This window comes from Ornithorhynchus anatinus, chromosome 11 (genome assembly GCF_004115215.2).
Source record: "Ornithorhynchus anatinus isolate Pmale09 chromosome 11, mOrnAna1.pri.v4, whole genome shotgun sequence".
Taxonomy (NCBI): Eukaryota; Metazoa; Chordata; class Mammalia; order Monotremata; family Ornithorhynchidae; genus Ornithorhynchus; species Ornithorhynchus anatinus.
Window position 1 is genome coordinate 2,750,900 of NC_041738.1, and position 21,263 is coordinate 2,772,162.

Sequence of the window (21,263 nt, forward strand, 5' to 3'; positions counted from 1 at the left end):
GGAAGTGCTTAATGAAACCTGGGCCCGATGATGATGATAGTAATAAGAATAATATTGGTTAAACAGCTAATACGTGTCAAGCACTGCTTTAAGCTCTGGGGTAGGTACGAGCTAATCAGGTTGGTCACAGTCCCTCGTCCCCCATGGAGTTTACGGTTTTAATTTCCATTTTACAGATCAGGTAAGAGGTCCAGAGAAATTGCGACTTACCCCTGGTCACACAGTAGACAAATGGTGGAGCCAGCATTAGAACCCAGGTCCTTCTGATTCCCAGGCCCATGCTCTACCCACCAGGCCATGCTGCTATAACAATTGTAATAATAATAGTAATACTAGTCATAACGGTATTCGTTAAGTGCTTAGTATACATCAAGCACCGTTTAAGCGCTGGGATAGATACAAGATAATCACGTCGGACACAGTTTTGTCCCATATGAGGCTCAGAGTCTGAGGACAACATCCCAGAGACCGTGTAGCGAGCGGCCCGAGAGAGGCCGCCGGGGGAAGGGTATCTGGGCCCTCACCGAGGTCGGGGGTCCAGATCACCCAAGACGTTAGGCTGGGGGGCGCGGGTGTCGTCATCCACGATGCAGTTCCCATTAAAGACGACCTGGCAGGCGCCACACTGCACGGCCTCTGCCGCGGGCGTGGGGGGCAGCGGCCGAGCCAGGTGGGCAGGCCGCTGACAGCTCAGCTCCCACCTACTGGGCCTTGGGGAGACGGGGCTAGGGGGTCGGGGGGGGGGGGGTTCCGGTGCCCTGCGGCAGGTGGGGAGAGAAGACCCCGGGTCCCAGTCCCAATGATGCCCTTATGCCCCCAACCCTAGCCCTCAAGACTCACCTCTCACCAGCAGAGCAGGGCTGAGAGGCCCAGGAGTCTGCCCATCCCACATCGGTCAGCTGGAGGTGCAGGGGGCAGCGGCATCGGGATGGCGAGGGCTATGCTGGGCCGTCCACCCCGGGGATTCTTGGCTTTATGTCCCCCAGCTGGGGACCCAGCCAATCGGAGCCAATCTTTGCTGGGGGAGGGGCAGCTCCCAGATCAGGGAGTGACTGGCAATGCTGCCGGGAAAGTGGGCACTGCCAGAGGGGGCTCGGTCAGAAAGGGCCTGGCTGAGCCATCGGGGCTAGTCTGCCCTACTCCTCAGTGCCTCTGAGCCAGGGCAAAATTGAGCTCAGGAGGCCCCCGGATCCCAGGCCCCCTTGAGCCTAATTCTGGCCTGGACAACTGGCCACAGGTTCGAGGATGTTCTTCTGCCCTGTCTCAGCTTCCTCTGTCTCCCTTTCTACCCCAGCTTCCCCTCTGCTCCTTTGGGCCCCAGCAGGCTCCTCGCCCACCTAGGTGGGCCTGAGACAGGCCACCCCTGGGTGACATTTCTGGTCCTTAAAGGGAGCCCCAGTCACCCCTTTGGGACACACCTAGTCCCGAGGGATTGAATCTCCTGCTCTCTGCCTCCCAACACCACCGTCAGCTGTTTCCCAAGCCCCCGGAGACAACCCATCCCACCGAGTGATTCCCGCCGTGCCATCTTTGACATCCCTCGCCCCCGGGGTCCTGCAACCGCTAGCCAGATCCCCTTGTGCTTCCTCAGCATGCTCGTTCGACAAGCCTGCTGCCTTCTCCATCTCTCCTGGGGGCCTGGTTCTAAGCTCACTGCCCTTCCCTACTCTTCTTGTACCGTCCCTCTGCTTGTCCTCGTCTGTTGGGGGGCGATCCTCCAACAGCCGGGCTTCCCGAGCCCCCTTCCCCGCCCAAGCCACCCTAGGCAGCTCACCCCTTCGCCCGGCTCCCCCTCTCCCACCTGCGCTGGGCCTCAGGGGTGAAGAAGCAGCAGAGAGGCTTTGGGTTACTTTGGGAAGAATTTACTGTCGGGGAAGGGTGAGGCACCGAGACTTCAGGTGACACAGAGGTGGGAATAGAGGTTGTGACTGTGGATCTTTATGAACAGAATGGTCTTGTGTCAGTGAGGACTGGGACGAGAAGGGAAAGAGACTAAGGGCCGGGACACGAGCGGCAAGACAGACTCCATCTTGGCATCATCCGAGACCGCAACTCACGAGCGGGGAGAGGGGACGGAAGGTCCCGTTGAAAGGGGGCGGGGGCCACTAGGACATCAGATATCCTGGCTGGACCCTCGGGGCTGTTCCTGCCCAGAGCATCGGCAACTGCTCCTTCCCTCTCATCTCCCAGGCAAGAAGGCGTCTCTGGAGGAGTGGGTGGAAAGGGGCTGGCGTCTCGGCCTTCGTTGGGGCAGTGAGGTGCGGGGTGTGTTTGCGACAGGAGAGGAGTGCTGTTTTGCGGGATGGAGCGAGAGGGCGTCTGTTCAGGGTGAGGGTGTGGGACGCACATGTGAGCAGAGGAGCGACCGCACGGAAGTGGGGTGAACCAACACCAGAATCCCCTCGTCCCGCCGCTTACCCCGGGGCTGTCGGAAGCCGGGCCCGTCCTTCTGCGGCGGAGGAACGGCGGGTCCCAGGTCACGGCCAACACCGCGGGGGTCCTGGGGGATCTGGGTGGGGGGACTAAACCCCAGACCCCAGCAGCACGCCCAGCTCGGATGAGTGAAATGAACAAGTCCTTTATTAATCTCCCCAAGGGGTGTATCCATCTCTGCCGATGAGCTGGTCAGGCAGAAGGGAGAAAGGGAGGGAGGGAGGGAGGCGGTCCCCATCGAAAATGGGCACATTCCCAGAGCATGGATACCATCCATCCATCCACCCACCCTCTCTGGTGAGAGAGAGGGTCAGGGAACCAAGGCCCAGCCCTTGCTCTCTCCCTCCCTCCCTCCCTCTCTCTCCTGCCCGCTCTGCCTCCACCTGTCCTGGTCGTGGCTTGGGAACGATGTGGATTCTAAGCAGAATTTTTTTTTCTGACTACTGTAGTGGCAGATAAAACTCAGTGTGAAATGGGGGAACAAACAAAACGAAAAGAGGATACAAACGAACACACACGGCACACGCTCCGTACGCACACACACCACACGCACTCGCTCTTAACCACGATGTGCAAATACCAAGGGTCCGTACAGTGTAGTGGGTTCAGAGGAAGAGAAGCCGGCAGGCACGGGGCCGGGGCTCAACCTCTCCCAGGAAAGGCCCAGGAACAGCCAAAGAAACTCCACATGGAGAAACACAGTTCATTTCCTCAAACTAGGCCGAATCCAGAGGGCGGAAGGAGCTGGTGGAAAAACCCAGAGAGGCACTTGGGTGTAGAGAGAGACAGATGGACGCGGACACAGACATATACACTTTGCTAGGCATAACCCAACCCAAATTACCCGCGGAGGTGAATCGACCGACTCGGGGCCACCATGGCCCACCCTGGTCACTCAACATCTTGGATGCGCCAGGGGTGGGGAGTTTTCAGCCTACGGGGCATCCCCTTTCCACAGCTTCTGTACTGCTTCGACGGGGATGAAAAGGGCCGGGAGAGAGGAACGTGGTTTGGAGAAACGGAGTGTGTGTGTGAGCACGGGGTGGGGGTGGGGGGATGAGGGGGTGAGGGGGCAGGAGAGGGAAGAGGTCACGGGTCGGGGGAACCCCTCGGGACCTGGGGCTTCCGGCCCCAGGTGTGACAATTGGCGTGACCTTCTCGGGGCAGATAGCGGCAACGTAGCAGCGCTGGATTCGGTGGCCGACCCTGGGGCCGGGGGTTCAAGTGGCAGGAAGCCAGAGCTTCTGGCTGCTCACCACGTCACTCAGCTTCCCTTTAATCTTCAGGAAGTGCCTCTTGAATTCTAACCCGTCACCCTACACGGAGAGGAACGGCAAATGGAGAGTTAAATCCCGAGGACCACCCCCCCCGCCCCCCACAAGCCACACCCACCCCCCCCCCCCCCCGCCCCCCGCCAGGAAAGAGGAGCGGTCGCTAGCCCGGGGCCAGGCAGTTGCCCTGAGACCGGGGTGAGGAGAGCCGCTCGAGGCTCCCGTTTACCACACCCGGGGTCGGTCCCAGTTGGGCTTCCCTCGACCTGGGTCCTGGCTGGACTTCAGGGTAAAGGGGCCCCCCGAAGATGAGGACAAAAGCCCAGGTCCCCGGAGGTGACCGCCGGACGTGACCCCGAGCCCGTGGCCTGCCCCGCCACAGAGCTGGGGTGGGGGGCAGGAGTTCCCGGGACGAGGGATGCTGAGACCCCCGTACCTTGGACAGCCGGAAATCCACCAGGATCTTCTCGCCCATCTCCACCAGGTTCACCTTGAAAATCAGCTTGTTGTTTCTCCGGTCCGTCGTCGACACCGTGACCTGAACGCGTTCGGAGACGGACGGTTTACCAGAGATATTTACCAGCCCCTGGCCTAGGGCAGGAGAAGCAGTCCGGGGGCGGTACGAGAAGTGCCCGCTCACTGTGCAATGAGCACCGTCTTATGCGCTGGGGGAGATCTGAGGCAAACCGACTGGACACGATCCCCGTCTCACCTACCGTTCGCAGCCTAAGCGGCAGGGAGAGCAGGTGTCTTGGTCCCGTTTTACAGGGGAGGAAACTGAGGCTCAGAGAGGTTAAGTGACTCCCCCAGGATCACTGACAGGGAAGGGACTAGAATCCGGGTTTCCTGACTCCCAGCCCCGTGCTCTTTCTACTAGAAATAGCCGGCCTCCCGATTCCTTTGCGGTTTTCCCTCCCGGCACAGGGCGGAACGAGCCGGGGGAACCGGCACCTGGTTCACACAGCTCTTCTTCCACTGGTAGCCCAGCTTCTCGCAAGTCTCCTTCAGGCAGTGGTAGGACCTGTCGGCGTCCAGCTTCGTGAAGAACCGGGTCATTCTCTTAACCAGCCGCTGCCAAGGGTTCTGGGCAACGGGAACACAGGCAAGGAGATCTGTTAGAGAGGTGGGTGAGGGGACACGGGCTCCTGCATCTCACCGCCTGGACCCACAGGGCACCGCAGAGGGGCAGAGGGGCCACCACCCGCATAACCGGGACCCCAGGGGGGAGTTTCCAGCCGGGGTCGGTGTGAATTTGAGGTGGGACTTGTGCAGAAGTGATGAGCAAGAATAAATGAAAACTATCGACCACTACGGACTGAGGAGTTGGTTTTACCATTCATCCGGTCACATTTATCGAACGCCTACTGTGTGCGGAACACTGTATTAAAAGGTTGGGAGAGGACAGTAAAAGAGGCACACTCCCCGCCCACAACGAGCTTACAGCTTAGAGGGGGAGGCGGACCAAATGAATAAATAAATTACAGATACGGACATAATTGCTGTGGGGCTGGGAGGGGATGACTAAAGGGAGCAAGTCAGGGCGACACAGAAGGGAGACTGTAATTTTGGGGTGGGCAGGGAATGTGTCTGTTGTACTCTCCCAAGCGCTTAGCAGAGTGCTCTGCAGACATAAAGCGCTCAATAAATACGATTAAATGAACGAAGAAAAGGAAAAGAGGGCTTAGTCAAGGAAGACCTCCCGTCTCGGTCTACCCGAGAAAGCACCCCGAGCCCGGGGCCCGGCTGGGGCAAAATGGGAGGAAAAGGCCCTTTTACCTGGGAGGAGCCCGGGGTGGCAAGGAGCTGGCTGTTCAGCAGCATGTGGTCCGGGCAGGCCGGCTGCGAGAAGCTGATGCCTTGAACCAACTTGTCGATGTCAGCGGGGCCGGAGTCGCCGAGGGAGAGCCCCGTGCGAGGCTCGGGCTGGGAGCTGGAATACTTCACTTTATCTTCGCTGAAACCGGGGAAAACCAACCCATCACGGCCCAAGCTCCCGCCGCCGCTTCCCTCCCGCTCCCCTGCCGAACGTCTCATCCACCATCAGGAGCGACTTCAAAATCCTCGGGCCTACAGAGGGGACGACTTCCATTTGCCCAATATACAACAAGTGGCCCTGAGGATCTGGGCCTAAGTCACCGGGAAGGTAGCGCGCTCTCTCTCTCCCCGCCTCGCCGGGTTTTGAGAGGAAACGCAGCGGCGGGGGGAGGGGGTCTCTGCAAATTTCCAAGATGTGTGTCACTTGGAGAACGGAAACCAACTTCGCTTTTTCCAGCCGTCGGCAGGATCCCATTCCCCAGCTGCCCTCGGCCACCCCGAGGCAGGACTCACCTGAGGGCGCTGCTCACGGGGGAGAAGTCCAAGCTGGAGCGAATGTGCTTGCCAAAGCCCCCGGGGGAGTCCGCCAGGCCGCCCGAAGAGGCCCGGCTCCTTTTCGCAACTGCGGTGGAGGGGAGGGAGGCGAAAAAACACACCAGAAATGTCACGCTCACAGCTCTCCCCACAGCTTCTAACTCTTCCGCCTCCTACGGCAACCGCTTCAGGGACTTCGGGATGGGGGGGGGGGTCGGGTCACAGAACCCCGGAGGCGACCGAACTGACCAAGGGGCTCACTCGGCAGAGTGCGGATGCCAGGTCGAGCCCACGGCCACCCTCAAAGCACTCAGGTGCTCTCCTCGGCTGTTGCGGGTGCAGATACAGATATGAGTACATTTTCCTGGGATTCTCCTTTACATATTCAATTACTTGTTCGGTCACCTCAACCTGACAGACGTGAACACTCTCCCGCTATTACCTCCTATGCAAACTATTTCCACACAATTTTCAAGTCTGTCTCTCCTCAAGTAGAATATAAAGTCCCCGAGGGCAGGGAAATGTGTCTGACTTCTGCTGCATCTCCTCAAACGCTCAGTACAGTGTCTTACATCCAGTGGGTGCTCAACAAATACCGTGTCGATGACCCCCTCTACCATCAAGGCTGTACAGATTTGCCTCTCAGACCTTCCTCCTCTGGATCAGGTAATTCTCCTTTCTCTTTTCTTTCCACTAAAGGCCTCTTCCTTTCCAGCCCCGGGCTCGATTTTTTCGTTCCCCTCTGGGCCCTCTCCTATCTCCCCCGTCCCTTCTTTGGGGTTCGATCGGCCCCTGGACTTGGCCCTGGAGGACTGGACCGGCCTCCCAGGAGCTGGCTGTCGGTCGGCCGGTCAAATGTATTTATTGAGCGCTTACCGTGTGCAGAGCACTGCATTAAGTGGTTGGGAGAGTTCGATATAACAATATAACAGACACGTTCCCTGCCCACATCGAGCTTACGGTCTCAATGCGCTCTAAGCTTACAGCTGGTCTCCTAGTCTGCGGCTCCCCCGTCAGCAAGCCCCCAGACTCTCAGCCCTTGTCAGTGGATAATTAGGCCCCCAAGCCTCTCGGCCCGTCAGTGGACCTGTCGGCAAGATTTGCTCCCCGAGTCTTCCGTGCTAGACATCTATTTTCCCAACACGCTATAACCTTTGTGATAATATAGGGGTTCGAAAAAATTCGGATCCCAGTAAGCCTACGGGAACGAATTCTAGGGAGACGGGATTGGTGATGGTCTCTGGAGAGACGAATCTGCGGAGTGTGGCTTCCGAGGGGACCGTGAAACCCTACACGGTTAACTGTCACGGCAGGGAGGTGGAGAACGCTCAAGGCAGGGCCTGCACCTCCACCAAGAGCCCGGGGGCTGGAGGGTCGGACGTGAGGGGGAGCAGAGAACACCTGGGCCAGCCGGGAGCCGAAAGAGCTTCCACGACCTGCCTCGTTCCCCGCTGGATGCCCGTTCACTCTGCCCAGGTCCAAGCCACTCGTCCTGCTCTGTCGAGGTGCTCTCCGTTCTTGGACCCACCAAGACCATCTACCCGATTAAGCCCCGAACTTCGTCCCCCATCCCACGCGATCCAACCGCCGGGTGTCATTTTGGGGGGAATCGCACCTTTTTTCAGGGGTTTCGTGTACCATCGGTCTTTCTTAATGTCTGGGATGGTGAGCCGTGCCGTCGGGCTCTCGGTCAGGATTTTATGCAGCAGGGCTGAGAAGACAACAGGTGACCCATTAAACCGGAAGCTCCTCCAGGGCAGGGATCACGTCGGCCAACTCTACTGGACTCCCCCAAGCACTTAGCACGGTATTCTGTACCCGGGAAGTGTTCCATCAACCCCACTGACTGACTGCACAAACAGCCGGGCTTCCCGACGGTCTGTCCGACCTGTGACTTCGGAGGTGCTCCGTCCTGCACCCCCCAGTTCCCTCCTCTCACCTCACCCCCACTAGCTCAGCTTGTCCCGCCTCAGGCCGGGGGGCAGACAGGGTTCACACTCCCTGCAGGCCTATATTAGTGCTCCATCTTCAGCCAAGATACCCCCACTCTATTGCAAACTACCAAAGACCTCTGCCCGTCTTGGTTTAATTCCCCAGGCGACCAGAAACACCTCTCAGAGGCTTCCTGCCTCTGCCCCCGGGTGTGTTCGTGGCACATAGGGCTTCGCTGAAGACCTGACCGGGGGTGTGGTTAAACTAGAGCCCGAAGTCCCTCGACGGGAACCCGGGCCTAGCAACGCAATCCCCAGGCGGGTTCCCGGGCGGGAAAGGTCTTGCTAAAGACACAGGGAGGCCGAGGCCCTCACTCCCGGCGGTGCCGATCCCTCCACACCAGGCTGGGTGCCTACCTAACGGGGCGGAATCAATCTTTTTCCAAGGTGGGAGGTAGGTTTTCTTTTCCTTCCAGTCACAATATTCCTGGCAACTGTCGCTAGGTTGATCCCACGGCAGCTCTAAAAGGAAGGAAGAAAAGGAAACGCTGATGGGTGCTGGTGCAAAGTGGGGAATACAGCTGTTAAGAGACAGGCAGCCTCATTGAGTCACGAGAAGCAGTGTAACCTAGTCAAAGAGCACGGGCTTGGGAGTCGGAGGACCGGGGTTCTAATCCTGGCTCTGTCATCCGTCTGCTGTGTGACCTTGGGCAAGTCACTTAAATTCTATGTGCCTCAGTTATCTCATCTGTCAAATGGGGATTAAGATCGAGAGCCCTATGTGGGACAGGAAGTGTGTCCAGCCCGATTATCTTGTATCTACCCTAATGCTTAGTACAGTGCCTGGCACATAGTAAGCGCTTAATTCTATTATTATTATTATTACTAGTACTATTATTATTAAACCGCCAACCGCCTGAATCTCTCTGGGTAAGGGAGATGCCAACCCACCAGCCTCTCCACCCTGTCAATGGAGGGACCTCACTGAGCAACTCGTCCAAACCTCAATCGAATACTAATGAGGGTATTTGTTAAGCGCTTACTACGTGCCAAGCACTGTTCTACGCACTGGGGAGGATACAAGGTGATCAGGTTGCCCCACGTGGGGCTCACAGTCTTAATGCCCATTTTACAGGTAACTGAGACACAGAGAAGTGAAGTGACTTACCCCAAGTCCCACCACTGATAAGTGGCGGAGCCGGGATTAGAACCCACGACCTCTGACTCCCAAGCCCGGGCTCTTTCCACTACGCCACGCTGAGAATAGATCGGTCAGGTAATGTTCCACTTGCCACGAAGGACCGTAAACTCCACGTGGGCAGGAAACCTGCCTACCAGCTCTGTTACACCACACTTTCCCAGGCATTTAACACAGTGCCCGCCCCATAGTAAGCGTTCAATAAATACCACTGACTGAAAAGAGATCATTTCTGCCCAACAGTGAAATGGGTTCCATTTCTGAAGCCCAAACCTTTGAGGCAGAAGGCTCTACATTCAGAAAAACGAAACACATACAGTCAGGGGTTCCTGTCGAAGAAGACCGAGGCTGATGTAGACCGACCTTTTCCATTACAAAAAATGAAACCATGGGGCCCACTACAACCTTCCTGGCCTCCTTCCGCACTCAGCAACCCTCTCTTGCCCTCCCTTGGCTCCTCCGAACACCTGGCTCAGAGAACACGGGTTTTACACCCCCACATTCGAACCCACTCCATTTTGGCCACACAAATTGCCACCCAGCATAAGCCAAAGTTCCCAGGAAAGAGTCAATGTAATAGAAGGAGCACGGCCTTCGGAGTGAGGAGATGGGGGTCCATCCCTTGCTCTGCCGCTGGTCTGCCGAGCAACCTCGGCCAAGTCATTTAACCTCTCTGGGCCTCAGCTTCCTCATCTCGAAAATGAGGAGACGAGAGGGGAGCTTCCGCATCCAGCTCAGAATCTTCTATCTATCCTGGTGCTTAGAACCTAACCCATATTTAATAAATGTTTTCACCATTATCAGTAACTTGGAGAGGGAACTGAGGCTCAGAGAGTTGAAGGGACTGGCCCAAGGCCACCCAGCGGGCCAGTGGCCGAGCTGGGATTAGAATCTGGGACCCTTGACTCCCAGACCGCTCGTTCCACTGAGCCATCCGAACGATAAAGACGGCACTTTCGTTCCATGACCCCGGCAAAGAGATGAGACTTCTCAGACCAGAGGAAGACCAAGAAAAGTGACTAATTAAGACGTCAAGAGCTCAATCCTCCCTCTTTTGAAGGGGGGCTACAGTCAAAGATAGGGAGCCGGGCGGGGGACAACCGTCTGGGGGGCAGGAGGGACTAGAGCGGAGACCACCCCCGGCTGTTTTGGGGCCCCTTCGGTCTCCGGCCGTCACAGACAGCGGCGTTTCCCTCCCGACGGGAAGGACGGTCGCTGCTTGCTGTGGGCGGGGAATGCGTCTGTCCTATTGTCATACCGTACTCTCCCAAGCGCTTTAGCACAGTGCTCTCCACACAGTGAGCGCTCAATAAATACGACTGACTGACCGTTGGTGGTCCGGGGCCCTGCTTCTCCCAGCGAGGTCACCGGCCGGGCAGGGACCGCAGGCCGCCGCCACCCCCAGGACGGGGCGGCTTGAGGTCGCGGGCGGTCCGGGGGAGCCGAGTCGCGGACGGCGCGCCACCCACCTCCAGCCAGCATGGCGGTCAAGACGATGCCGCACGACCAGACGTCCACCGGCTCGGCCCGGAACTCCTTGCGCTTCAGCAGCTCCGGGGCCACGTAGGGCAGCGTCCCGCACATCTTGTTCAGCAGGCGCTCGCGGTTGTTGTGCCGAAACACCGTGGCCAGGCCGAAGTCCGAGATCTTGAGGTTATCTGAGGCGAAGGCGGCGGGCGCCGGGGGTCGTTCTCGGAACGCTTTCTCTGCCACTTCACCCTCTGGCCCGTAAGCTCGTTGTGGGCCGGGAACCCGTCTGCCAATTCTATTGTATCGTACCCTCCCAAGCGCATCGTACAGCGCTCTGCACGCCGTGAGAGCTTAAAAAATACCGTCGCTGACGACTTAAAGTTGACAGGCGGCCAGGAGCCAGACACCAGCTCCAACGGTCGGGGAGCGAGTCCGGGGCCACCACGGCCACTAGGACTCGAGGGGAGAAGTCCGCCAGGCTTTCTCCGCCCTGACTTTAGGCCGGCCCCTCGCGCTCCAGCCACTCCCTCAGATTTCCATCATTATAGCATCTGTTAAGCGCTTGTTAGGTGTCAAGCACGGTGCTGAGCACTGGGATGGATACGCGCTAATCAGATTGGGCCCAGTCCCTGTCCCACTTCGGGCTCACGGTCTTTCACGGCGGTAGAACCCCGGACCTGAGTGTCTGAGGACCGGGGTTCGAGTCCCGGCTCTGCCGCTCGCCCGCCGTCGCTTCGCTGAGCCTCAGTCTCCTCAACTGTCAAATGGGGATTCGCTATCTGTTCTCCCTCCTCCTCAGACCGTGTCCAACCTAATTATCTCGTACCCGCCCGAGTGCTTAGTTCAGTCTTTGGCACACAGTAGGCGTCTCGCAAATACCAGTTACGACGGCACTCGATCAGCTTGCCCCTTCCTACCTCATCACGCCGCTCTCTTACTACAATCCCGCCTGCAGCCTTGGCTCCTCTAATGCTCACTGTACCTCGATCTCGTCTATCTCACCGACAACCTCTGTTGAGTGTTAAACTGTAGTCTCCCGAGTGTTCAGCACAGTGCTCTGCACACGGGAACTGTATTCCCTCAAGCGCTCAGCACAACACTCTGGACCCGGTAAGCGTTGAATGAATACAACCGACTGCTCTGCCCACATTAAGCGCTCAATAAACACCCCCGGCCGACGGGCCGGCAGCCCGGGGGTTGGCTGACTGACGAGACGGACCTCGCGCTTACCTCTCTCGTCGAGCAGAAGGTTTTCTGGCTTAATATCCCGGTGGGTGATCCCGATGCCATGCAGGTACACCTGGAGAGAGCCGAGGAGGAGGAAATTTACGTCCACGTCACCTGGGCCGCAGGAGAACACGAAACCGAAGAGGGGCCGGGGCCCGGACACCTACCACGCCGGCCATAAGCTGGTGGAAGAACTTTTGGGCCTCAGGTTCAGGCATCCCCACATCGGGTTCTAGAGGGAGTCATTTGGGAGGGTTCAGTCATCGCGGATAAAACTGCAGTCTTTACGGCAATCTGAGTTCGAGGGCCTGTCGATTTGGGAGCCGCTGGGCCGGCTCTGCTGGCCAGGGAATACATCCCGGGCTGTGGTTGTACTCTCCCAAGCGCTTAGTTCAGGATACTGCACACAGTGGCCGCTCAGTAAATACCACGACGACTACTAACGGACAGGGCTCGGGACTGTTGTCCCGAGGGACAATAATCCAGCTCCGGCTGAGCAACCTGGCTCAGTGAGGTATTAATCCGGTCGCTTAATAACCGAGATGGTATCTGTCGAGCACTTAGGTGCCGAGCACTGTACTAAGGGCTGGGGAACAGACACGATCACCTCCTGTCCTGCACAGGGCTCACGGTCAAAGAGGGAAGGACGGCAGGCGGGTGACCGCCATTTTACAAAGGAGGGAACCGAGAGGGTTAAGTGACTTGCCCAAAGCCACCCGGCAGACCTGTGGCAGGGCAGGGCTGAAAATCTGGGTTTCAGACTTTTGGCCCTGAGGTTTCTCCTCAGGTCACGCTGCTTCCTACTCCATTTACCCCTCCCTAAAGAGCCTCTTGAGCCCTTCCCGATGAAGTCGAGGTGGGTGAGTGCCAGCCAATTTCCACTTCGTTTTCAAAAATCAGAGGGATTTACTGAGTGAGCGCTTACTGGACGCCCCAGGGACCCAGATTTCAGACGTGTGGAGCCTGAAGTGGGCCAAGGCGGTCCCCCGGAGAAGCCGGCCATTTGTGAGAATCTTCCTCCACCTACTCCTCTGATTTCCCTCACCTTCCCCTCTACCTTCTGCCTGATAGTCAGGGATCGCTGCCGTCCAAATTCTCCAAAGCTCCGGTTAGCTACTAAGCGGCTCCGATCAACTATCAGGTCCCCCCATCCCACTCGCCCCAAGAAAGCCAAAAATCTTGCCGGTCACCCCTCGGGGCCTCTGGTGCGCACCTATGCGGTCAAAGAGCTCTCCCCCGCTGCAGTACTCCAGGAACAGGTACTGGATGTTGCCCTCCCGCCGGTGCCCGTAGAATTTCACTATGTTCTCGTGGTTCAGCATTTTATTGATGCAGATCTCTTTCTTGATGTTTTCGGGACAGTCCGCGGCCCGCTTCATGTCCACGATCTTGACGGCGACCGCTTCTTCCGTCCGCCTGTTCACTGCCAGCTGGACTCTGAAAGGGATGAGCAAAGCGGTCAACTTCTGAACACCTTCCTGCCCTGGTGCACGGACTCTACCGATGTCTTCCAAAATTGATGACTCCCTCCCTCTCCTCCCTCCCAGTTTCTCCTTTGATCTGAAGAGCCGGAGCCCCGAACGCGCCGGAGAAGCTGCGTACCACGGGCCCGAAAGAGGTCCCGTATGCCCCTCGGACTCCACTGTTCCGTTCCGAGCCAACGGGCCGGGCAGACGGGCCCGAGGAGAGGCTACTCTTGGGTCAATCGGTAATAATCAAAATTATGATGGCACCCGTTGAGTGCTTACTATGTGTCAAGAGCTGTTCTAACTGCTGGGGGAGATACAAGCTGAAAGGGTTGGACACCGTCCCTGTCCCACACGGGGCTCACGGTCTTAACCCCCATTTTACCGACGGAGGCACAGAGGAGTGAAGTGACTTGCCGAACGTCACACAGCAGGCGAGTGGCGGAGTCAGGATGAGAGGGCAGGTCCTTCTGACTCCCAGGCCTGCGCTCTATCCACTAGGCCACGCTGCCTGACTAAAAACAGAACTTCTTCCACTCTATAAAAGGAGAATTAAAGCAACCGTTATATTTACGGAGCGCCTACGGTGTGCAGAGCACGGTACTAAGCTTTTGGGAAGGTGCAACAGACAGCTGTCCTAACTCCTGCCTTCAAGGAGCTTACAGGCGAGTGGGGGAGACAGATCAATCATTTAATCGTATTCACTGAGCACTTACTGTGTGCAGAGCACTGTAGTAAGTGCTCGGGAGAGTAAAACAACAGACACATTCATTCGTTCATTCAGTAGTATTTGTTGAGCGCTTACTACGTGCAGAGCACTGGACTAAGCGCTTGGAATAAACAATTCGGCAACAGATAGAGACGATCCCTGCCCACTGACGGGCTCACAGTCTAATCGGAGGGGACAGACGGACAAAAACAAGAAAACATAATCACGATAAATAGAATCAAGGGGATGGACACCTCATTAACAAAACAAATAGGGTAATAAAAATATTTACAAATGAGCACAGTGCTGCGGGGAAGGGAGACGGGAGGAGCAGAGGGAATGGGGGGAAAGGGGACTTAGCTGAGGGGAGGTGAAGGGGGGCAGAGAGGGAGCAGAGGGAAAAGGGGAAGCTCAGTCTGGGAAGGCCTCTTGGAGGAGGTGAGCGACGGGCTCAGTCTAGAGGGGGAGACGTACATTAATAAAAATACATCAATTACAGATATATACATAAGTGCTGTGGGGATGGGAGGGAAGATGAATGAATAAGCGAGAAAGAGCGACAGAGAAGGGAGCGGGTGGAGAGACGGGTTTAGTCAGGGAAGGCTTCTTGGAGGAGACGGGCCGTGAATAAGGTTTTGAAGCCGAGGAGAGCAATTTATCTGCCCTGAAATAATAAACAGGCAGGAGGAAAAGTGGATAGACATATGTTAGGGCTTTGAGTCACGGGGATTATAGGAGGTGCCCAGAAGCACCGCGGGGTGGTCGAGGGTACACGAGAGCTTAGTAGGTGCAGAAGTGCTGAGATGGCAGTGGAGGATAAAATCCGAGGAGAGAAACCGATCCAGGAGAAAGAGGAGGGAAGGGAGGAGAAAGGAGACTTTAAAGGGGCGCTTTTAGGAATAGAGCAGAGGACTGACTGTCAGCAGGAGCACAGTTTCTCCTTTCCCACTTGCCGTTACTAGAAGTCGAGGGGTTTCGGCTCCTCGAACCGAACCCCCGGTCCCACCCTGGCCGCTGTCAGGGGTGCCGGGTAACGTTCTGGGAAGTGTCTTAGAGTCATTTCGGGCCCGTCCTTAAAACGGTCCGGGTGCCTGGCACGACAAATCCACCCAATGAGATGCTGAAATGGTGGCCGGGCCGATGGGGACGGCCCACGCCCCTCTCCCGGGGGCGTAAAACCTGATCGGCTGCAACAGTGAAGTCAATACAGACGCTTCGGGCGCTGGCGGGGGTAGGGGAGACGACCCCTCTGACTTGGGGCGAGGACGAAAGGAAAAAATCAAGCCACTTAAAGACAGGCCATCACCTGTCCATTCCAAGAAGCCTCCGTGTTTCAACCGCATTGCTCGGGCCCCGACTACGGCTTTCCCCCTCTCCCTTTCTCCCACTCCCTTCTGCATCGCCCTGACTTGCTCCCTTTATTCATCGCCCCCCTCCCAGCCCGAGCCCTTATGTACGTATCTGTAATTTATTTCTATTAATGTCTGTCTCCTCCTCTAGACTGGAAGCTCGTGGTGAGCAGCGAACGTGTCTGTTACACCGTACTCTCCCAGGCGCTCAGGACAGTGCTCTGCACACGGTGAGCGCTCAGTAAATACGACCGCCTGCCTGCCTCTGCCCAGAGAGCTCCACTGGTCCATCCGGCCCCGACGGAGACCCCCGCTTCCCCGGACCCCCACAAGCCGATGGTTAGGGATGTTTCATCCAACAGAGAAGCAGCGTGGCTCAGTGGAAAGAGCGCGGGCTCGGGAGTCGGAGGTCACGGGTTCTAATCCCGGCTCCGCCGCTAGTCAGCTGTGTGACCTTAGGCAGGTCACTTAACTGCTCTGTGCCTCAGTTACCTCATCTGTCAAATGGGGATGGAGATTGTGAGCCCCACGTGGGACAACCCGATCACTTTATATCCCCCAGCGTTTAGAACAGTGCTGTGCACATAGTAAGCACTTAAATACCACAATTTTATTTTCTCTCTCCCTTTCCCTCCAGGAACCTACTCTGGACCCTTGGCTCCAAACCTCTCTTGAGCCTTCTGATGCTTTCTACCCGCAAACAGTGCTTGGTACATAGTAAGCGTTTAACAAGTATCATTACTATTATTTCCTGGTTCACCTCTTGGGATACTGAAGCAGCGGTAAGAATAAAACTCGCTGGGCACGCACCTAGGGTGGTGCCTGGGGCTCTTGGGGAGTACAGAATTCAGAAGTGGCAGGTTCCCTCCCTACAGGGAGTTTCCACTCTAATGTTTGCAGCTGGAGGAGGGTCCAAATAACCGATTCACATATATAAAGAAGCGCCGAAGAGGTGAGAATTACATTCATAAGGGCTAGAGTTGGCTAGACGGACGGTACGGCTCGGGGAGCTGGGAAATGAATGGGGGAAAGCAACGATCCACTGTGGGAAGAAGTGCTTCCTTTTGCTTGGAACCAATCCTCAATCAATGGGATTTATCGAGCGCTTACTATGCGCAAAGTACTGTTCTAAGGGTCCGGGAGAGGACGATACGACGGACTAGGTTGACACATTTCCTGCCCACCAGAAGCTCCCCAATTTTAGGGAAGCAGCACGACCCTTTGGATAAAGCACAGGCTTGAGACCCAGAGGACTTGGGTTCTCATTCTGGCGCTGATACTTTTTTTTGGTGCGGGAAGGGGGGGATATTTGTTAAGCACTTCCTATGTGCCAGGCACTGTACTAAGAGCTGGGGTAGATACAGACCAATTCATTCATTCAATCATATTTATTGAGCACGTACTGTGTGCAGAGCACTCTACTAAGCGCTTGGGAGAGTACGATAACAATAAGCAGACACAGTCCTTGCCCACGACAAGGTTGGACACAGTCCATGTCCCACATGAAGTTTACAATCTTAATCCCCATTTTACAGATGAGGGAACTGAGGCCCAGAGAAGTGAAGTGACTCACCCAAAGTCACACAGCAGACAAGTGATAGAGCCAGGATTAGAACCCAGGTCCTTCTGACTTCCAAGCCCGTACGCTATCCACTAGACACTTCTCCGCTACGTGCCCTTGGGCTAGTCACTTAAATTCTCTGTGCCTCAATTTCCTCAACTGCAAAGTGGGGGTTCAACGCCTGTTCCCTCTCTTTCTTCACCCGGGAGCCCCGTGTGAGGCAGGGACTGTGTCCAGAGCGATTTAACTGGCATCGACCCCAGCGCTTAGAACAGTGCTTGACACGTAATAAGCATTTAATATCATTAAAAACAAAACAAAAACAGCTTTTACAGTGGCTTCCCCAAAAGAGGGCTCGGGATGCGACCACCAAGGGAGCGGGGGAGGGAGACGACGGCTGGTACTTACTCTCCATAGGCCCCTTCCCCTAGCGTCTGGACCAGGTCCCAGTCTTCCACGAAGGGCACCGCCATGCCCTCTGCAGTACCCGGTCTGTGGGCACCAGACACGCAGAGATATGCCATTACTTTACAGAACCATTCTAAAGGCGCAGCTCTCCTCCCCACCTCCAAGACCGGTCTCCCCCCCCGACCTCTTCCGCTGCGTCCCGCAGCCAATTCTTCCACCGAGCTCCGGGGTCTTCCACGGCTGCTCGCTGCCTCACCCTCCCCAGTCCCCCTCCCGGCCCCTTGAAATACCCTCGGAGCAGGGTTTGGGGACAAGAAGGCAAACGCAGTCCATACTGCTTCGAAACATTTTCTTTTCCGCGCCCTTCCTTTAACTTCAATCGATCAATCAATAACATTTACTGAGCACTTATTTTATGCAGAGCACCGTACTAAACACTTGAAAGAGCACAAATGAGTTGGTAGGCACGATTCCTGTTTTATTACCCTATTTATTTTGTTAATGAGACGTACATCCCCTTGATTCTATTGATTGCTATTTTGTCTGTCTCCCCCGATTAGACTGCAAACCCGTCAGTGGCCAGGGATTGTCTCTATCTGTTCCCGAATTGTATAGTCCAAGCAGTTAGTACAGTGCTCTGCACATAGTAAGCGCTCAATAAATACTATCGAATTAATGAATACGGTCTAGCAATTGTAGTTTATTTGATATCTGTTGCCCCGCCTGCACTGTAAGTTCCTTGAGGGTTAGGCTCTTTTTTAGTATTTGCTAAGCGCTTACTCTGTACCGAGCACTGGGGTAGACACGAGCTCATCAGGTTGGTCCCGCAGAGGGCTCACGATCTCAATCCCCATTTTGCAGATGAGGTACCCGAGGCACAGAGAAGTTGAATGGCTTGCCCAAGGTCACCCAGCACAGAAGCAGCAGAGCTGGGATTAGAACCCAAGTCCTTCAGACTCTCAGGCCTGTGTTGTCCAAGCAACTCCGTCTTGCCGTACGCTGTGGGGTCACTTGCGACCCACAGCGACTCGGCGGACACGTCTGTCCAGGAAAGCCCCACCTCCATCCGCAATCGCTCTTGTAGTGGATCCACAGAGGTTTCTTGGTAAAAATCCAGAGGTGGTTTACCCAGGCCTTCTTCCGGGCTTTAAAAATGAGGCTCTGCCCTCGACTCTCTCCCGTGCCGCTGCTGCCCGGCACAGGTGAGTTTTGACTTTTAGCAGATTGCCTGCCACCGGCTAGCAGTTGCCCAGGCTAGGGAGGGAAGGGGACTCTCCCTCCCGTAGCCGAGACCGGTAGAGTTCTGGGAGCTCTCCAGGTGCCAGCCTGGGAGGAGAACTTTACCAAAATATTGCTGATTGATCCACTGATTAATTGATTTTACAGAGGGGCCGCTGCTTGAGTCTCCCTCCCGTAGCCGAGACTGGTAGAGTTCTGGGAGCTCTCCAGGTGCCAGCCTGGGAGGAGAACTTTACCAAAATATTGCTGATTGATCCACTGATTGATTTTACAGAGGGGCCTCCGCTTGAGTCTCCCTCCCGTAGCTGAGACTGGCAGAGTCCTGGAAACTGTCCAGCTGCCAGCCTGAGAGGAGAACTTTACCGTACTCTTCCAAAATGCTAATTGATCCCCAATTAATTGATTTTACAGAGGGGCCTCTTCTTGACTCTCCCTCCCGTAGCTCAGACTGGCAGAGCCCTGGAAACTCTCCAGCTGCCAGCCAGGGCGGAGAGCTTTAAGGTTCCCTTCCAAAATGCTGTTGATTAATTGATTTTACAGAGGAGCCTCTGCTTGACTCTCCCTCCCATAGCTGAGACCGGTAGAGTCCTCGAAACTTCCCAGCCTGGGAGAAGAACTTTACCGTACTCTTCCAAAGTGATGCTGATTGATCCACTGATTAATTGATTTTACAGAGGGGCCTCTGCTTGACTCTCCCTCCCATAGCTGAGACCAGTAGAGTGCTGGAAACTCTCCAGGTGCCAGCTAGGGAGAACTTTTTACCATACTCTTCCAGATATTGCTGATCGATCCCCTGACTGATTAATTGATTTTACAGAGGAGCCTCTGCTTGATTCTCCCTCCCATAGCTGAGACTGGCAGAGTCCTGGAAACTCTCCAGCTGCCAGCCTGGGAGGAGAACTTTACCGTACTCTTCCAAAATATTGCTGATTGATCCACTGGTTGATTGATTTTACAGAAGAGACTCTGCCTGACTCTCCCTCCCATACCTGAGACCGGCAGAGTCCTGCAAACTCTCCAGCTGCCAGGGAGGAGAATTTTACCGTCCTCCTCCAAAATGCGGATTGATCCACTGATTGATTAATTGATTTTACAGAGATGCCTGAGCTCGACTCTCCCTCCCATAGCTGCGACCGGCAGAGTCCTGCAAACTCTCCAGCTGCCAGGGAGGAGAACTTCACCGTCCCCCTCCAAAATGCTGATTGATCCACTGATTAATTAATTCTGCAGAGGGGCCTCTGCTCGACTCTCCCTCCCGTGGCTGAGCCCTGCAGACTCTCCAGCTGCCAGCCTGGGAGGAGACCTTTTTGGACCCTTCCAAAATGGGAAGGGCTCAATAGAGACTAGTGGATGGACGAATGGGTGAAAATGCTGTTGACTGATCCAGTGATTGATTGATCCTGGGGGGAGGGGGTGTCAAGAGGAAGGGGAGGAAATGGTTGCAAAGGAAGGGAATGGTGGGGAAAGCAGGAGGGGTGAGGTGTGCAACCTCTATCCCCTCACTCCCTTAAGCCTGCCCCGTCCTGCTCGGCCTCCCCTGACCCCCCCATCCTCGCCCCTGTTCTCACCAGGCCCAGGCCTCCTCTTCCTCCTCCTCCTGGGCGCCCTGCACCGACCTCTTTCCCGCCCAAACCCGCCCGCTGGCTTTCGTTGTCGTAAACGCGCGCGCCCCTGCCGGAAAGCGCCGCCCGCGCGCCCCCGCCTCAGCCCAGGCCTCGACCGAAGCCCCGGTCTTTCCTGAGCGAGAGGCCGGGGGACGGGGCAGGGAGGCCGGCAGGACGGGCACCGGAGGGCCGGGGGCGCCGGAGGCTCGGGGTCGGGCCTGGGCCTCGACCCCGCCCGCTTGACTCTGCCTCCCTTAGCTGACACCAGTCAAGTCCTGGGAACTCTCCAGGTGCCGGCCCGGGAGGAGAACTTTACTATACCCTGCCAAAATGTGGCTTATTGATCCACTGATTAATTGATTTTTATAGAGGAGCCTCTGCTTGACTCTCCCTCCCGTAGCTGAGACCAGAAAAGTCCTGGAAACTGTCCAGGTGCCAGCCTGGAGAACTTTTCTATACCCTTCCAAAATGCTGCTTATTGATCCACTGATTAATTGATTTTATAGAGGAGCCTCTCCTTGACTCTCCCTCCCTTAGCTGACACCAGTAAAGTCCTGGGAACTCTCCAGGTGCCAGCCTGGGAGGAGAACTTTACTATACCCTTCCAAAATGCTGCTTATTGATCCACTGATTGATTTTACAGAGGAGCCTCTGCTTGACTCTCCCTCCCGTAGCTGAGACCAGAAAAGTTCTGGAAACTCTCCAGGTACTAGCCCGGGAGGAGAACTTTACTATAGCCTGCCAAAATGTTGCTTATTGATCCACTGATTAATTGATTTTACAGAGGAGCCTCTGCTTGACTCTCCCTCCCGTAGCTGAGACCGGTAGAGTCCTGGAAACTCTCTAGGTTCGAATTCTACCCTTACCTGCCCGCTTGGCGGTGAAACTCGGTGCCTCAGCTTCCTCACCCGTAAAATAGGGTTGAAATAATAATAATAATATTTAAGCGCTTACTCTGTGCCAGGCACCATTCTAAGCACCCGGGTGGATACGAGGTAATCAAGTTGGACACAGGGCCTGTCCCACGTGGAGCTCCCCATTTTAATCC

General features: G+C 56.1%; 1 protein-coding gene across 2 annotated transcripts; it reads right to left on the reverse strand.

Annotated features, from left to right (window-relative positions):
• Positions 1 to 1,846: 1,846 nt before the first annotated feature.
• On the reverse strand, positions 1,847 to 20,258 carry CHEK1 (checkpoint kinase 1). 2 transcript variants are annotated; one of them, XM_001513159.5, is made up of 14 exons: positions 20,180 to 20,258; positions 17,373 to 17,456; positions 13,093 to 13,316; positions 12,047 to 12,111; positions 11,883 to 11,952; positions 10,652 to 10,840; positions 8,402 to 8,506; positions 7,669 to 7,764; positions 6,033 to 6,141; positions 5,481 to 5,658; positions 4,656 to 4,787; positions 4,141 to 4,242; positions 3,690 to 3,749; positions 1,847 to 3,177 (listed from the first exon to the last, which is right to left on the reverse strand). In XM_001513159.5, exons 2-14 carry the CDS (start codon positions 17,435 to 17,437, stop codon positions 3,145 to 3,147), a joined length of 1,428 nt encoding a protein of 475 aa, XP_001513209.2. In that variant the 5' UTR covers positions 17,438 to 17,456; positions 20,180 to 20,258; the 3' UTR covers positions 1,847 to 3,144. The 2 variants fall into 2 exon arrangements, with proteins under 2 accessions (XP_001513209.2, XP_007658497.1); XM_007660307.4 differs by having other exon boundaries at positions 1,847 to 3,749.
• Between the last annotated feature and the right edge of the window lie 1,005 nt (positions 20,259 to 21,263).

What these genes read in the sequence shown, in the direction of transcription:
- CHEK1 (XM_007660307.4), bottom strand. Translation starts at nt 17,437, where the DNA reads ATGGCGGTGCCCTTCGTGGAAGACTGGGACCTGGTCCAGACGCTAGGG. An exon ending in GGGGAAGGGGCCTATGGAGA is followed by an intron (nt 13,317 to 17,372) that starts GTAAGTACCAGC and finishes CATCCCTTTCAG; the next exon opens with AGTCCAGCTGGCAGTGAACA. An exon ending in AGAGCTCTTTGACCGCATAG is followed by an intron (nt 12,112 to 13,092) that starts GTGCGCACCAGA and finishes GACTCCCTCTAG; the next exon opens with AACCCGATGTGGGGATGCCT.